The following is a 16,593-nucleotide window of genomic DNA, read 5'->3' as shown; positions in this document are numbered from 1 at the left end:
TTTCCTGGTATACTTTGGGCCCATTAGTACCAATTGAGCATCGTGTCAATGCCACAGCCTACCAGAGTATTGTTGCTGACCATGTCCATCCCTTTATTACCACAGTGCACCCATCTTACAGCAGAATGATGTGCCATGTCATAAAGTGCAAATCATCTCAGACTAGTTTGTTGAACATGACAATGAGTTCACTGTACTCAAATGGCCTCCACAGTCACCAGATCTCAATCCAATAAAGCACCTTTGGGATGTGGTGGAACGAGGGATTTGCATCATGGATGTGCGGCCGACAAATCTGCAGTAATTGCGTGATGCTGTCATGTCAATATGGACCAGCCTCTCTGAGGAATGTTTCCAGTACCTTGTTGAATCTATGCAAGGTGTACCTAATAAAGTGGCCAGTGAGTATACATTCTTTCTAGTAAACCAGAAAAATGTAATTGTGAAGATAAAAATGAGCATAATAGGTTTAATGAAGGTTGCACAAAATCTGTAATGTGGAGAACTGTATACAAAAATCATAATGAAAGAAGTGACCAATGAGGCAGGGGTCAGAGGCTTTTGTGAACATATGAACTTAACTGAAAGAAGATGTGCTCATTTTTGACCACTTCCACTGTAAATTGAGTTAATTGAGTGACTTCTGGTTTGGAGAACCAGATCGCTACTTGCCTGAAAATACCGAATTCACAAACAGAAAGAAACTGCATCATATATCTTCATAAATGCTCTTTGGATTCAGAACACGGTTTACAGTGGATATAGTGCTGATTAAAATGTCAGAGCACAGACCGAGCTATACTGTAATTTCAGAGAAAACAACATCCTTTACCAAAATCATCAGCAGATGAAAGAAACTTTGGTTTGTGTCATTTAACTTAGATCACAACTTCAAAAGGAATTTAACTCAACACAGGAAGTGACATGCATCTGTAGTGTCTGAGGTTTCACGGGAAGTTATATATGTAGATATGTTTTTCTCAGGCTTCTGCTGTGTTTGTTCAATTAACCCTTTATCTGTGTCATTAAAGATCAGACTCAGACCCCTGTGCCCAGGCAGGCTGGATATATATTTGGGTATCAAGTCAAGTCAAGTCAAGTTTTTATTGTCATTTCAACCATATACAGTACAGTACACAGTGAAACGAGACAACGTTCCTCCAGGACCAAAGGTGCTACATAGAACAATACTCAATACAAAACAAAGTGCACTTGTGCAAACATGTGCAAGTCCGCAAACAGGACACATTAAATACAAGACAGTAAAATACAACACAATAAACAATTTCTTGTTTATTCTGTTTTATTATTATTTTATTTTATTATTATTTTATATTATTATTTTGGGTATGTGATGACTCTTAGTCTGGCAGTGACCCTGACAATAGTAGAGGGTTGCCCATGTCACAGATGGGTTTGTAATGGTACACCCATAAAACATACATAAAAGACATGTGCAAAACAGACAGGAAATCCAGGTGAAAGGTAGGTGGTTCTAAAACAGAGGAGTATAAGGTTGCAGTTGACCACCAGGTGGCAGTAGTGCTTCAGAGCATGACCAACAAGGCTTTCTTTCTCAGTGCCCTATAACTATTTCATTCCCTTTACTGTTCCCTGGTAGTTGTAATACGTTTACGCTCGTTAATGAGACACATGACATTTCTTTCTTTCTAACTTCTCGTGGAACTGTAATGGCAGTAAACGTCCCCTCTGTCGAAGGCCAGGCACACAGGCTTTCTGCTTGTCCCATTGTGAAGCCGTAGGCACTTTAACATCACCGCCACCACCAGCGTTAGAACTAATATTCCAAAAATATATCAACGTGACAGCTACCGAAAGACCATGTATAATCCATTGTACATATACAAATGTGTGGTTAGCACATCTGTCTCTCAGCACAGCTTTGGGTCCCTGGGTGATGTCCTCTTCCTCCTCCTGCTCCCTTCTTGTGTCTGACACAGGTCCCCCAGGGGCCTCGGGTTTGCAGTTGAGAGCATGCTGTGTACAATTGGCTGCTGTTTCTATCTAATGCGTTGATTGGATGTCAAATTTGTGTGTTTATTGTAAAGTGTTCTTGGGTTCTGAGAAAGGCACTATATAAATGTAAGTTCATCCAACTTTCATTCAACTGCATGGTGACCAAAGTAAAAATCTCCCAACTTTACAAATTAGGGGGACTGTCCAGCTTCATTAAGTAGATACTAAATGGGCAATGTTGAATGCTTTGTATGTTGCAGTATCTGCTACAGGATCGTCTGCCATTTTAAGATTCACTTTTAGATGTCAATGTTGGTTGTAAACAGAGAACTACAGGAGGGGAAAGAGAACCATATGAGCTTAACATTTCCTGTGTGGCAGGAATGCAGATCCTATAAGATCCCATTTTGTTATATAAGAATATCAGTCAATCAGTGATCAGTCAATCATAAAAACCTGTCATATAATCAAGTTTTGAAAGTGGTTGTAATAAGCTCATTAGAGAAAAAGTTTCATTGCACTGCATTTCCTTTCATTCTGAATACGTCTTGGTTGCACCACAGAATGGCAAGAAGAAGACGAGTTTCCTGTTTTAAGTCTTGGTTCCTCTTCTGGTTCCTTCTGTATTCTTATTCTTAGGGAGTTTTTGCTTGGTCTGCTTGGGCTGCGTCTGTACAGTACATCCCGATGACACTAATCTCTCTAGAAGTGCCACACAAAAAGGATCTGGAATCACTTCATTGAGATGTTCAAGATGTCCAGTTCCAGAGCTTCATTTGTATGCTGTTATGATGCTCAAACACACACTTCAGTACAATGCTCAGGGATAACATCTCTTCTTGCTAGTATTGCAGAAACATCTGTGCACACACCAGACACTACAGTTACCACATGATTTCAACCTTTGAGTCAGAAAGCCGTAATTCTTGTCTGGTTCTGCTGTGGACTGTGTCAGGTCACATCAGGGGCCTTTTAGTTTCAGGCAACATCAGGGGCCCTTTCTTGCTTGATGGTCTTTTTCTCATTGAACAACTGAGTCTTGAAAATGAAGTTGCAGTTCTGAAAAGTACCAGTTAACATAAGGAAACATAATTGCTCAGTAATAATGTGAGTTTCTCCTTTGAAGTAATTCTGAAACATGAAACCTACACCACTCTAAAATCCCTTAACCCACTAATACAATCAACAGGAGTGATTCACTCTGACTATAAAATCTTAGAGGTTTTAACAAGACGTGTGAGTTTAGCAACAGGGTTGTTTTGTACCAGCAAGAATAAAGTTATAAATGACAAATTGAGGAACTGTTCTATATTTACTGAACTTGATTTACATGAGCAGAAAAGTAACACTTGTTTCCAGGAAGTCAGCTAGACTCTAGAAAACCACTAACATGAAGATATGAATCTTCAAGAACACTGTCTCATACTCATTAACTGCATAGAATAAGCAGACTGTGACAGAGAAAATGAAGTATTTTTCATAGAGCATGGATCGTGTTTACATGTCTGTGAAAGATCAGGCAATGGCATGAGCAAATGCAACTGGATGTAAAGCAAATAAAGATTACATTGAAAAGCAGAATCTCAGACAAAAACATTGCAGAGGAATCCAGAGAGCATATATGCATACACATGCAAAAAGAAATGCTGGTCTTCAGCACTCTAACATTTCAGACAAGTACATTCTGCAACCATGCAGTGGAGCTCTGGCCGAGCAGTGACTGAGCAGTGGCTGAACAGTAACCGAGCAGTGACTGAGCAGTGACCAAGCAGTCACTGAACAGTGGCTGAGCAGTAACTGAGCAGTGGCTGAACAGTAACCGAGCAGTGACTGAGCAGTGATCGAGTAGTGACTGAGCAGTGATCGAGCAGTGGCTGAAGAGTGGCTGAGCAGTGACTGAGCAGTAGGTCAGCAGGGCAGCTTACACAGGTCCTGTAAACACCTGCGCATGCCGACTGATCAGGAACCTCTGCTTTGAAGATGATCATTTAAAGACCATAATCTCTAAATGCATGTTCAGACGAGCATCATTATGTTGATGACCCCATCAACAGATGTACTATCAGAAGGGCAGAGGGTGCATAGCAATAAATGTGCACCATTTCATTCCTAATTAGCTGCCTAAGTATAAAGTAGATGTTTCCAATAAAGTGCATGCTGCCTTATGAGCTTACGTCTGTTCAGAATGAAAGGCAAGTTGCTGTAGACTACATGCATGTTCCTCATGACCAATCTTCACACCATCTTCGTTTCATAGTGTCTTTGGTTAGCCCAGTACAAGCAGTACATCTTGTGGTGTTGATATGTGCTGATAAATAGCACTGACTCATATACAGCCATTCAGTGGTGAGAGATGATTATCAGTGAGGTAACAGCAAACATGCACACTATAATTTCTAATGCAGTAAATTCATTGTTTTGAAATGCACAAGGAGTCCAGAAATTCATAGAAATAACACACATCTGAAATTGTCTCTAATGTGACAAACTCACTAATCAGAAGGAAAAACAAATATATGGCACCTTATCTGATATATCCTCCAATAATGTATTGATGAATGTATTGATGCATGTATGTACTATAATGTATTATGTATTAAAGATTCAAAACTGCAGGAAAGATTTTTAATCTAAAGTGTCTTTGATCCATGTGTTGTTAAGATCAGATTTATTACTTTTATTACTGCTGTTAATATTTATACAGTCTGCAGACCTGGTCATATTAGGATTCAATGTTAACTGAAACAGAAATCTGCTCCCACACTAACACTGTCTCATCACTGTACTCTTCCATGAGGTTTCAAACCACTCAGTTTGTACATGTTCGTGATAAAAGATTGAACTTGGTGATAGCATTATCTAGTGATGAATGCAGAGAAGGGTCATGTGTGTCAAGGCGATTGCTCGAGTGAGTGTTGATAATAGATTCAAATTCAAAGTACAGTAGTGTTGCACAGTTTGAATGAACAGGAAAGTGCTCTTCACATCACAGAAGACGCCCAGACTCCAAGCCCTTGTGTGCGTTAATTTGTGTGTTTCTGAGAGAGCTTGGTCTCTGCAAGACTGGGAACACATACAATAAGGCAGAGTTTGTATAAGTGTGCTGTCTTCGGGGACACATGGAAAGCAAAAAGGAAAGGAATGATCAAAAATACAAAATTCTTAATCTGAAATGTGATCGTAGAGAATGGTAGAGATGTGCTGTTGTATCAACCTATAATGTTGTAATCTAGCTTTTCATCCAAAGATCTTCAGATGCTTTGGATAGGACATGCAACCTCTTTAAGACGTGTGATGAGGTCATGCACTGCAGCTATTGCACACGTTCCTCATCGCAGCAAGACGTCATGACTGCAAAGCTGGTAGAATTCCCCTGTTGATATAAATAAAGTGCTATAAGAATATTAACCATTTTTACCATGTATCGTTACTTTTATGATATGCATTTCAATTGACACAGTGTAAGGTGTATTGCTCAGTCAACTCACTTTGCTGAAGGGATACGTATGCATACCAGTATGATTCCAGTGTCATAGCATTGCAAAAGGTCTTATAAACAGCCAAACGTAACTCATAAAGGTCAAGTAAAACACATTGAAATGTGTCATTACACGGGTAAAATGATTATTGCCAAAAAGCACCTGTGACTCTGCAGTGTTATAGAATGTACAGGAAAAGATGAAGCCAACAGGATTGTCCAGCTGAAGAGGTTAATGAACCCAAATATACAGGTACAATAATGCTCAGGAAATCCAACTTAACACATCAATGCCCAACAGCATCATGAAACAAAACAGCTCATTGAAGGCTGAACATAAAGTCATGACGCACAGGAGGACCTGAGAATAGGAATACCATGCACCATTCATTATGTGTGGAGATTATTTATAACAGACGTCTAAAATGAGATCCAAACCTCCGAATACCAGGGGAGTTTTTCATGTCGTTGTTACAACACTGCAGGAGACACTCCCTGACCATTTTTTTGAAAGTCCTCACTCTTGTTGACGTTTACCAACAGCCTCACTTGATAAGCTGTGCTATATCAGCACTGTTACCCTGACATACCAAAAAATAAAAACCACAGAGCTGCAGTTGCCATAATATGCACCTCCCAGCATCACTGCACGTCACTAAAAACCTGTCACTTGACATAGTTCAGCTTTTCATGAAAAATAACAAAAGCAGCTTTCATTACCACTTACACTTGTTGAAGTCAACATTTATTGATGTTTATGTATATTTAAGTATGTACATGTCTGGTAACCTTCTAAACCATGTTCTTCAGTGAAGTCTTTTTTTTTTTTTTTTACAAGTGTTTCCACTCACTCATAGATGCACATGGTCTCAAATTCACACATTCATCTCAGAGGCCTGTCTTGTCCCAGCATTGTTCTCAATATCCTCTGTGTGAGTTAGGTCTGACTGATATTTATATATCCTGCTTATATACTCTAGGATATAATCTACACACTTAACCACTTCACTAGTAGAATTGAAACACATGGTAGATATTGAACACTGATTATGCCCACTCCTGATCATATCTGCCCCATTGAAAGCTTCTGAAACTTGTTATCAGCCTTTTGCTGTTAAAACAGCTAATATAAATAAACGCAAGCAACTTGTCTAGGATCACATCAATGCTCCTGTCACTTTATGTGACATTTGTGCAAAAGCACAAAAACATTTCTGCAAATTTCTCAAAGAGCCACACCACCAAAAAAACAACAGAATGTGTGTGTGTGTGTGTGTGTGTTGAGAGGAGGGATGGGTGGATCACTTAATATTTACAGCTGCGTTGTGTGTGAAATGTTTCAGTGGAACACTGTGGGTGGACACAATTTGGCCTATAACTTGCTGACCAGATGACAGCTATGTTGGCACCATCATAAAAGGAGGAACTGTTGGTTGTGTTTCAAGAAGCAATCACATTATGAAATGCTACGACACACTAATGAACATGTACACCCATATCCACCCTCCCAACACTGACACGCACACACATGTTCATATGGACACACAGACACTCAAACACAAACGGAAGTGTTTGCAATTGCTACCATTTGCGCAGATTGGACTGACACTGACCGACTCTGTGAATAACATTTGAAGAATGGATAGATTCGCTTATGGCTGACTTAAAGTACAAGAAATAAAAGGTACAGAATGTTTATTTTATGAGTAATCCTTATTTGTAAATGTGCCATATTTGTCAAGTGTGATTTTTTATTTCACCGCAATCGAAATATGTCCTCCGCTTTTTACCCATCCGTGCAGTTAGAACACACACACACTAGTGATTACTAGGGGGCTGTGGATCACACATGCCCAGAGCGGTGGGCAGGCCAAGCCCGGCACTCAGGGAGCAGTTGGGGTTAGGTGCCTTGCTCAAGGGTACCTCAGTCATGGCCTCAGGCCTGGGAATCGAACTCGTGACTCTCCGGTCACAAGACCAGTTCCCTACAACCAGACCATGACTGCCCATGGCAGTGATTTTAATATTATCGCTACAAGTTGTCAAACATCTAGCTTTTAACAATTTTTAAAACACTGTTTTCTTTGTCAGTTTGCAATAACTCACTGATATAAAAGGCCAAACGGCTATTTGAGAAAAAAACATTATACATGTAAAACGTAAAACTATATAAAACTACTATAAAATTGTGTATAGTAAAATATTAATAGATCACTCATTTTCTTAATGAAAAACAAAAATTAGAGCAACACTTTTGATGGGCACAAAATATTTTTGATAAGCAGTGTAACAGTCAATTTCTGAAAAAGTTCCAAAGGGATCAATAAAGATCTATCTATCTAAAACTTTAAAATGCTGCTTGATATTATAATTTGAAACGAAATATGAAACGTATTTTTTACGTGATTAACCTCAAAGATTAACACCAACTTTTAAAACACTGGTTCAGTTCAGCTTTCATCTGCAGATTTGAAAGTTTTAACTTCTGTGTACTTTCCACAAGCATAAGTTGAGTTTCCTTCTGACTCAACATAACCCCCTTATCCCACGTACTGTACACAAAGAAAACAATATAATCTGGAACGCTTTTACATTTTTGGCGTAGAAAACTCCTGTGTTAATGAAATCGAGATGTCCTAAGTGTCCGTGTTTACATCTCGCTATATTACATGTATTCATTGTGCTATCTTTAGAATCCCTTTTCGTGCAACAAAGATAGCGCTGGGTCCTATAATCGTGTACAAACGGTAGCCTAATTTGAGCTTCAAAACGTTTCATGAGGTGACTTATGAAGTACCTTTTCCTTAATATTCCTGTCACGTATTACCACTATTCGTTGTTCGTAGTTCCGAACTAAATACGCATACAGAAGCGATACAAGATGGGCATTAGTATGAGGTGCATAGGAGAGTGGAACATGGAGAGAACTAGCCTGCGGCTAACTGGGGTTTCCCCCAGTACCGTGTTTCGCTTCTCACCTATTCATTTACCTACAGCCCTACTGCTAAAAATGTCTAAAAACAGAAAGGTGTGTTGCTACCGGTATAAATACCGTCATTTCCTGTGACAAACTGACTTGAAGACAAGTTTTTACTTTAATTTAAAACTCTCGTACGGTCATTTGCTCCATTCAATCTCCCTCTTTCAGTCAATGTCCCACTTTTTTTGTCATGTTTTCTCTGACATTCACTCCCCTGCGTGTTCTGAGAAAGTGATCGCCCCTCCTATTCCAGGCAGTCGACAGATGAAACTCTCCTCGCTAGTCATCAGCACTGTGACGCTGCGTACTACGTTGTGTTGAAGAAGGAAGGTGGAGAGGGGGGTTGTGCTTTAGAAATATTTCTGCCAACGTTGAAGGATACAGATTCATCAGTAACACTAGCCTGGTGTAAACGGATGATGGATGGTGCTCCTAAATTGTAAATTTTAAAATTTAATATATTTCTTCAGTGAAACTTTTTATTATTATTTTTTTTTATTATTACTACTATTATAGATGTTGTCTGTTTTATTATTACTGTATTGCTGTTGCGTTGGATAGGCAGAGTAGCAAGATGTTTTGAAGAAGTGTCAGATTCTTACAAAGTGATGTTGTACTACTGCCGCTACCACACACACACACACACACACACACACACACACACACACACACACACACACACACACACACACACACACACACACACACACACACCATTTAACTTTTCCGCATATACAACTGTAGTGTTTATGTTGACTATCCCAGGCTCTGAAGAAGGTCCTAACCTCCTGGAATGTAAACTGAACATCTCTGGCATCCCGCCACAGTCACGATGCTGGCTCTCAGGACACTGATTGTTACAGCACTCCCTCTGCTGGTCTCAAGCTCCACGATTCAGCAGTGCTCACACCACCCTGCAAGTCCCCACTGTAAGTGACAGCAAGCAATCACCACATGCTTTCAGAAACTGAATTCTGGACACAGCCTACTCCCAGTGCTGCATTACAGCACAAGAGAAAGGGTTGGCCTCATTGTCTAGCGCCAGCATTATTATATTTCTTAGTGATTTTCTTGCTTTTATGTTCTCAGATTAATAGTGTAACTTTAGTAGCAAAATGAAACTAACAAGATCTCGTAGATTCTTAAAATCATATTCTCAAAACTTGTGGTAACACAGTCACACTCCCACTGTGAGTGCTTATAAGATCATTGCTTGCATTTGAAATGATGTATATAAAGAAAACGACTGATGTTTGTTAATTCCCTTAGTGTGCTTAAACTGAGAACAGGACCAGGACAATTATTTGTAGCATGGCTGTAATGCACTTTAGATACTTTTAGGTAAAGTTCACTAACATTTCTGTAAGTAGCAGTCACAAGAAGGTTTCATTAGCCTGCCTTTAATGCTGACCTCTGAACATATGACCTCTGTAGTTTCTCCTGTGCTGGACTCCCTGCAGTGTTATAACGACTTTACAACCCACATTCGTTGCACCTGGGAAGAGGATCCACTTACTCCTTTACATTTGTCAGTGAGAAACGGGTGAGAAATAAAAACGAATTGGTTTTTATACAACAGCTGGGAAGACACAGCGGAAGGGAATCGACAGGAAATGGATTTAACTTGCGAAACCTTTCTGTCTGTCTGTCTGTCTGTCTGTCTGTCTGTCTGTCTGTCTTCCTGTAGACAATCTCCATGTGTCTCCGACAGTCTCCCTGCCTTGTTACCCAGTGGAAAGACCTTTCGTAGCTGCATCTATAAAACCAGCTTGTTCTCCGTGGTCGCACATTCATTCTTCTACAATGTATCCTGTGCATCTAAAGCCACAGTTCTTAATGTAGCTCAGCAAGGTGAGAAAACAGCAAGGTGTGTGTGTGTGTGTGTGTGTGTGTGTGTGTGTGTGTGTGTGTGTGTGTGTGTGTGTGTTTGGTGTTTGTTCAAGGTATTGGGTTAGTGGTTTTCCTACTGATGATGACGATGATGATGGCAATCATGATGACTGCTATTATTTTTACTACAGAACAACCACAAGCCTGAGCAAACTTACAGAGTATGAAAAGCACTAACCCACAGGTGCCAACAAAACACTAGCCACCATGAGCTGTTTATAAACCAGACATCACTGTTTACGTGCAAGCTCTCGACCCTAGCATATAATTCTCCAAGTGTGCATGGGTTCGACATAGCAAGGATGACCATTGGCTGGAGTCCAGCAACTATAGCTTCATTTTTATTTGTGTGCCCAACAGGCAAAGTGTCAACTCCAATTAATCTGACGGTGAGCGAAGGTGAAGATGAAGGCCGTGTGTTGAGGTGGGGAAGCCCCTACTCCCCCTCGTCCAAACGCACACTCACCTACCAGCTCAAGTACAGAAGACATGGACACGACTGGACTGTGAGTGCCTGTACACACACACATGCACACACACATGTACACACCCACACACATGTACATGGCGTGTGCTGTCTTTCTGAAGAAGGGTGCAAGAAAACCTCAAAACCCCTCAAGTGCAGAAAGACGTGCAGTCTGAAACAAGATAGTGATCGTTTGCATTATGGCCGTGTGTGAGAGCCTGAGCCAGAGATGTAATCTTGCCGTCTCCCTTCTGCTGGCTAGGTGGTGAAGAATTTGACTAGCTCTGAGCTGGTGATTGAGAAGACAGCACTGTTGCCAGGTTACCTGTATGAGGCCAGAGTGAGAGCGCATGGTGATGTGGGCACGTGGAGTGACTGGAGCCCCCCGGTGTCCTGGATGATTGAGAAAGGTAGGAAATGTTCAAATTTGCAACTTCATTGTATTTTATCAGCACACCATACCTTCATATATTCTCTTTTTGAAGTAGCTGCAATGTTAAAAATAATATACAATACATTTGATCTATATCTAAACCAAAATGTAACTCGGTCGAAGAGGCATGGTAGTTATAAAGGAAGAAAGAGGTAGGACAAAAAACAGCTCGAAACTTGGAGCAGGATCCAGCTTAAAAAGAGAAACAGCAACAGTGACTCATTTCACAGTTGCTGATTTTGTGAAGTAAATCTTTTAGGAACATTACCCTTTAATCACTAAACCACCACTATGGCCAGACAGTTCACATTTAAGAGATGACATTTGTCGGCATAGAGGGTTTAAACCTGACAACAATGGTTTTAATACATTTCTGTCTCTCTTATTCCCTCGTTGTCTCTCTCTCTCTCTTCCTTTACTTAACCCTGCTTTAAAAAAACAGTGGGGGTCCTCAACTTACAGTGTGTGATGGTGAATAAGGGACTGGTATGTGGTTGGCAGGTGAAGAGAGAGCATGCCCAGGTCCTGTCCTATCATCTATGCTGGAGAAAGGCCGGAGAACCTCAGTGAGTGTCCATCTGCCCCTCAGCACAAGGAAACCCCACTCACAGCTCCTAACACACTGCTTTAAGAACACAGGACGTAACACACTGCTTTAAGAACACAGGATGTAACACACAGGATGTAACACACTTTAATAACAAAAATGAGGATGACTGTCCATCCATCCTTCCAGGAAATGTGAGCACTGCACCATCCAGGCTGGAGAGCTGGAACGCACAGATGCTCTGGTAGACTTCACGTGTTCGGTGGTCAGCTCCACACCTGAGCTGCTGACCGTGGAGATCCAAACTCGTCGTCTCACCAAGGACTTCATGAACACATTATACTGTACGTTTCATCAGCACCAGGACTGTACGTTAGGATGTACTGTCTTGGTAATGTTTAGAACAGAACAAAGTTAATCCATTCCTCATATTATGTTTATAGTTACATTAAACCCTGGCTCTAATACGTACAGTTGACGAGTTACACATATGAGTGCTGCCACCTGGTGTTCAGAAGGACATCCTGCACTGGTTTAGTGTAATTCTAGTCAGAGCAGGGAAGAATATAATCCTGCATTGTGCTAAAAGCTCTGCACTAATGGGCCAGACTGAGCTGCAGGCAGAGGAGCTGTCAGGTGAAATCGACCCTCTTCAAAGCCCAGAGACTCTCATGAAACACACAAATGGAGGCATTCGTTTTTAGTTCCGTACTACGGGGAGGGGAGGATGAATGGGTGGACGGATCGCTTGCAGGACGTGAAACTTCTAAGCCCCCGTTCTCCTGTGCTCACAGTGCACCTGCCATGCCCCCCAAGCGTCCGGGTGGAAAACAGAAACGACCTTTGGAAGGTGACGTGGTCCAAGCCCCAGGTCAACGATAAGATCGAACCCACCTATCAAGTCTGTGTCCGACGCAGTGATGCCCAGGTGAGAGGCCCCGCTGTCTGTCTGTTTGTAGTTTGTCTGCTCAATGTGAGCCCACGTCTGTAGGGTCACAGTCTACCTTAGAGATGCTTTTGGCACCAATCGCCCTGAACACGGGAAATGAATTAAAATCTGCGGCATGCCTGAATGATCACCTTTCCAGTGCACTCTGAGTTGTAAAAACCTTTATGCAAATCTGGTCTGGTGTCTAAGGTCATCCTCTTACTCTTGTTACACACTTCCAATTCACTTAAACTGACCTTGACACAGTGCTATAACAGATGAGCTGAACTGGCACTCCTTTATATTGAACTTTCCACCATAACGAAGTTGTCGTCTCTCTCCATCTTTTCCCCTGCAGACTCACGAGAATACAATTTACAATATCACAGGCATTATTTTCAGTTTCGAAATCCCCAACAACTTCCTGCTGTACCAGACGCAGTACGTAGTTCAGGTCAGAACCCTGCCTGATCGGGAATGTTCTGGGAAGCCCTCCAACTGGTCCAAACCTGCATATTTCACCACTGGCTCAGGTAAGCCGCACTACTCAAGAAAAACAAACCAAAAAAAATCTTCATCTCGGATCGTACAAAAAATCTATAGCATTTGGTAGTATATATACTTTTTATATAGTGTTTACATGTTTAAAGTAATGTACACATTGATGAGGCAGCTAGGAAGTAACAGCCTACCAGTGGAAAAGTTCAACTGCATGTTACATTTCACACTGGACTCTTCACCTCCCCCAGCTAGTAGAAGGTTGATTCTGAGAAGAGAGAGGCATGAGGTTCGCTCCACCCTGGAGCACTCACAGACATCCAGGCAGCGTTTGTACATTCTTAGCACAGTTAATGAGATGTAGTGAAAATAAGGAGAGACACTGCAGAAAAACGAATGATTAAATATTTATGTGACAGTGTGTGTATATGTGTGTGTGTATATGTGTGTGTTTAAAGTGGACAGTTTGAACTAATTGTCTACGGTTTGATAGTGTGTGTGATGCGTGGCTAAGACTAAATCTGTGTGTGTTTGTGTTTAGCTCCGCAGACCAGCACATTTATTTACATCTTTATCGGGGTGTTTGTGTTGGTGTTGTTCATCATCTTGTATAAAGCCCTTCCGTCCTGCCACAGGTAAATCACACAGCATACTTTCTGCCTCGGTTAAGTCACTCCTGAACTAGCATTCTTGTAACAGAATTGACAGGAAAATGTGTGTGTGTGTTTCCTGTTTGGTAGGAGAGTAGAACTATGGAAGGTCTCTATCCCGTCTCCCATTAAGAGCAAAGTCCTGGAGGACATGAGCATCAGAGTAAGTAACAACAAGGTGGAGAGTTCTGGCTGGAAAATGACATTACCTTGAATGGTGAATGGGATCACTGGCTGGCTAGCAGTTTGTGCAATTTTATGTTGATCAGTGGCTTGCTCTCTCTCTCTCTCTCTCTCTCTCTCTCTCTCTCTCTCTCTCTCTCTCTCTTCTCATGCAGAAGTCTCCTGTTGGCTGGGCCCTCAGTGTCAACGAGAAAAACTCTGTCTGTGTCTTGCAGTCCTCAGACAACCCCATCATCTACGAGGGAAGGTGGGTCCCTCTTTTGTGTTCTCTCTGCATTGTTGCTGCTGTACCTACAACAACCACTGATGCCTGGCATTATGAAAAACATACAACTGATGGAAAAGGCTGCTACATGGGGAAAACCTTTGTACAGTAAAACAGTGTTATTACAGCACAATATATTCTTAACTTTATAATCATGTAGTAAAAAAAAAAATGCTTGTTTTTGTTGCAGTATTTTAGAGTGCCCACTTTTGCCATACCTTGATGACAGCAGCGGAAACATTAGCATAACGAAAGCTGATTGGACACATGCTTCCAAAGGCTCCTCCTCCAAAGAGGACAGCAGCATGGCGGACACGTCTGGCATGAGCTTTGTTGGGCCTTACATCCTGTGCTGCCAGGAATCTGTGTCAGCAAGTGAAGCATCTGATCCGTGCTCCTCTCTGTCGAGCTATGATGAAGAAAACATGTCAGCTCACAAGAGCACCTCAGATTCCTCTGCAGGAAAAGGAGTCTATGTTTTCTCCCCGCCCACGTTCCTGCCCTCCACAGATGACCACGCCCATCGCGGTGTGAGCACACAGTCCAGCCTTTCAGAGCTGCAGGTGGACAGTCCCCCGGCGTACAGCCCCAGCTCGGCTGGAATACCCTTTTCTCACCCCTCAGGCTACTGTTTGATGCCCAGAATGGATTTGAGTGTGGCAGTCTGGGCACAAGCCTCTGGCCCACCACCAGAGAGCGCTAGAGAGACTCACTCAAGCAAGGACGCAGAAGGTGACGAGCATACTCGTAGCTATGTGACCCTTTCACAACCTCAGAGCTAACCTATTCTCCTGCACTGTTGATGCATGTTGTTATTATTATTATTTTCAAATGTTGGTTTGACCCAGCATATTATCCGCTGCTTGGGAGGAAAGGTAACATTTTGATAAAAAGAAACTCATTATCAACTCAGAATGCATCATGTCAATGCTCTAACCATGTATTGTGTCAAAGTGTCCTGCAGATGGCAGTGTTGTTATTGTCCTTATTGAGAGCCACATGTCTCTTTCTCTCTGCATTACATGTCACACTGCAGTGTGTGATTATTATAACTACAGAAGATGAGCTAGTTATTGCTTACGATTATGAATGTAAATCTAAAGTCCATCATTCCTTTGGCAGAAATTGCACTGTAAGATCTAATGCAAACATGGCATTTAGTTCTATATGTGTTTTTTTCATTGTGTGATTAAATACATCTTAAATTGGTTGTCTGTACAGTCTTGACTCAAGTATGAACATAATGAAAACAAAGTGTGTTACAAATGTGTGTCCCCATTCACTGTACTCACACACACACACACACACACACACACACACACACACACACACACACACACACACACACACACACACACACACACACACACACACACAACCATGCCTGACTTCACACACACAACCATGCCTGCCTTCACACACACAACCATGTCTAGCATCACACACACACAACCATGCCTGCCTTCACACACACAACCATGCCTGCCCACACATACAATGGCTTAAGAACATTCTTAAGTTCATACACTGGCTACCAGTACAATACAGGATAGACTTCAAGGTGTTATTACTGGTCTATAAATCACTTAATGGTGTAGGTTATCTTTTAATCATTTTATCTTTTATCTTTATATTGTAATCATTTTTCTATTTGATTTCCTTTAAAATCTTGTTTTTAATTTTTATGTAGGCTATTATATTTTGTGGGCAACACCTTCCCAAGGTGATAGACCCTGGGTCTGAATTGCCAGTGTGTATGAAAGGTGCTATATAAATAAACTTGCCTTGCCTTGTGTGGTGGTGTAGGATCAAGTCATAGCCAATTTCTCCATGCCCCAGTAAGTAAGTGTGTACTAACCAACAGCCAGTGTACTAACCAACAGGCAGTGTACTAAACAGCCAGTGTATTAACCAATAGCCAGTGTACTAATCAACAGCCAGTGTACTAACTGGTTAGGCTATTGATGCTGCACTGCTCACTATGTGTGTGTGTGTGTGTGTGTGTGTGTGTGTGTGTGTGTGTGTGTGTGTGTGTGTAGAGAGACAGAGAGAGAGAGAGAGAGAGAGAGAGAGAGAGAGAGAGAGAGAGAGAGAGGGGCAGTCCTCAATTTATAGCCTACATTTCAGCAGATTAGTTTGCATTAGCACCATGAAAATTCCTAAATAGTACTATTTATGAATGCTACCATTCAATTTGTAATTGCCCTGGCCAGCACACATTACTCCATACCAGTACTGTCCTGTGCTAGTGTATATGTCACGCTACGGTCCCCGAACCCTTCCTTTTGGGGCGTGTGT

At 41.5% G+C, this 16,593-nt stretch overlaps 2 protein-coding genes across 8 annotated transcripts in view; one reads left to right on the top strand and one right to left on the bottom strand.

Annotated features, from left to right (window-relative positions):
- Window positions 1-1,085: 1,085 nt before the first annotated feature.
- pdgfbb (platelet-derived growth factor beta polypeptide b) overlaps window positions 1,086-16,593 on the bottom strand; it is a 35,347-nt gene continuing 19,839 nt past the window's right edge. Inside the window, exons 9-15 of one of the 6 annotated variants that reach the window (XM_076996931.1) lie at window positions 14,514-14,704; window positions 14,057-14,340; window positions 12,666-13,465; window positions 11,685-11,849; window positions 11,117-11,184; window positions 5,192-5,350; window positions 1,086-3,036 (exon numbers count right to left, since the gene is read on the bottom strand). The gene's annotated coding sequence lies outside the window, so the exon portion shown is untranslated. Of the gene's footprint in view, window positions 3,037-5,191; window positions 5,351-11,116; window positions 11,185-11,684; window positions 11,850-12,665; window positions 13,466-14,056; window positions 14,341-14,513; window positions 14,705-16,593 lie in introns of those variants that run through there. The other 5 variants (XM_076996932.1, XM_076996933.1, XM_076996934.1 and 2 more) reach the window with 5 other exon arrangements.
- csf2rb (colony stimulating factor 2 receptor subunit beta) lies at window positions 6,921-15,505 on the top strand. 2 transcript variants are annotated; one of them, XM_076996929.1, is made up of 14 exons: window positions 6,921-7,139; window positions 9,201-9,364; window positions 9,870-9,978; window positions 10,123-10,286; window positions 10,686-10,831; window positions 11,054-11,201; window positions 11,667-11,790; window positions 11,961-12,115; window positions 12,566-12,699; window positions 13,058-13,232; window positions 13,739-13,832; window positions 13,938-14,010; window positions 14,186-14,277; window positions 14,486-15,505. In XM_076996929.1, exons 2-14 carry the CDS (start codon window positions 9,268-9,270, stop codon window positions 15,075-15,077), a joined length of 2,103 nt encoding a protein of 700 aa, XP_076853044.1. In that variant the 5' UTR covers window positions 6,921-7,139; window positions 9,201-9,267; the 3' UTR covers window positions 15,078-15,505. The 2 variants fall into 2 exon arrangements, with proteins under 2 accessions (XP_076853044.1, XP_076853045.1); XM_076996930.1 differs by lacking the exon at window positions 6,921-7,139 and adding an exon at window positions 8,658-8,874.

The sequence above is a fragment of the Brachyhypopomus gauderio genome, chromosome 2, assembly GCF_052324685.1.
Source record: "Brachyhypopomus gauderio isolate BG-103 chromosome 2, BGAUD_0.2, whole genome shotgun sequence".
Classification (NCBI taxonomy): Eukaryota; Metazoa; Chordata; class Actinopteri; order Gymnotiformes; family Hypopomidae; genus Brachyhypopomus; species Brachyhypopomus gauderio.
This window is presented reverse-complemented; position numbering and strand designations above follow the sequence as displayed.

Coding starts and splice junctions, on each gene's coding strand:
- csf2rb (XM_076996929.1), top strand. CDS start 9,268: ATGCTGGCTCTCAGGACACTGATTGTTACAGCACTCCCTCTGCTGGTC. Junction 9,365..9,869: donor CCACCCTGCAAGTCCCCACT/GTAAGTGACAGC, acceptor TGACCTCTGTAG/TTTCTCCTGTGCTGGACTCC. Junction 14,278..14,485: donor CCCATCATCTACGAGGGAAG/GTGGGTCCCTCT, acceptor TTTTTGTTGCAG/TATTTTAGAGTGCCCACTTT.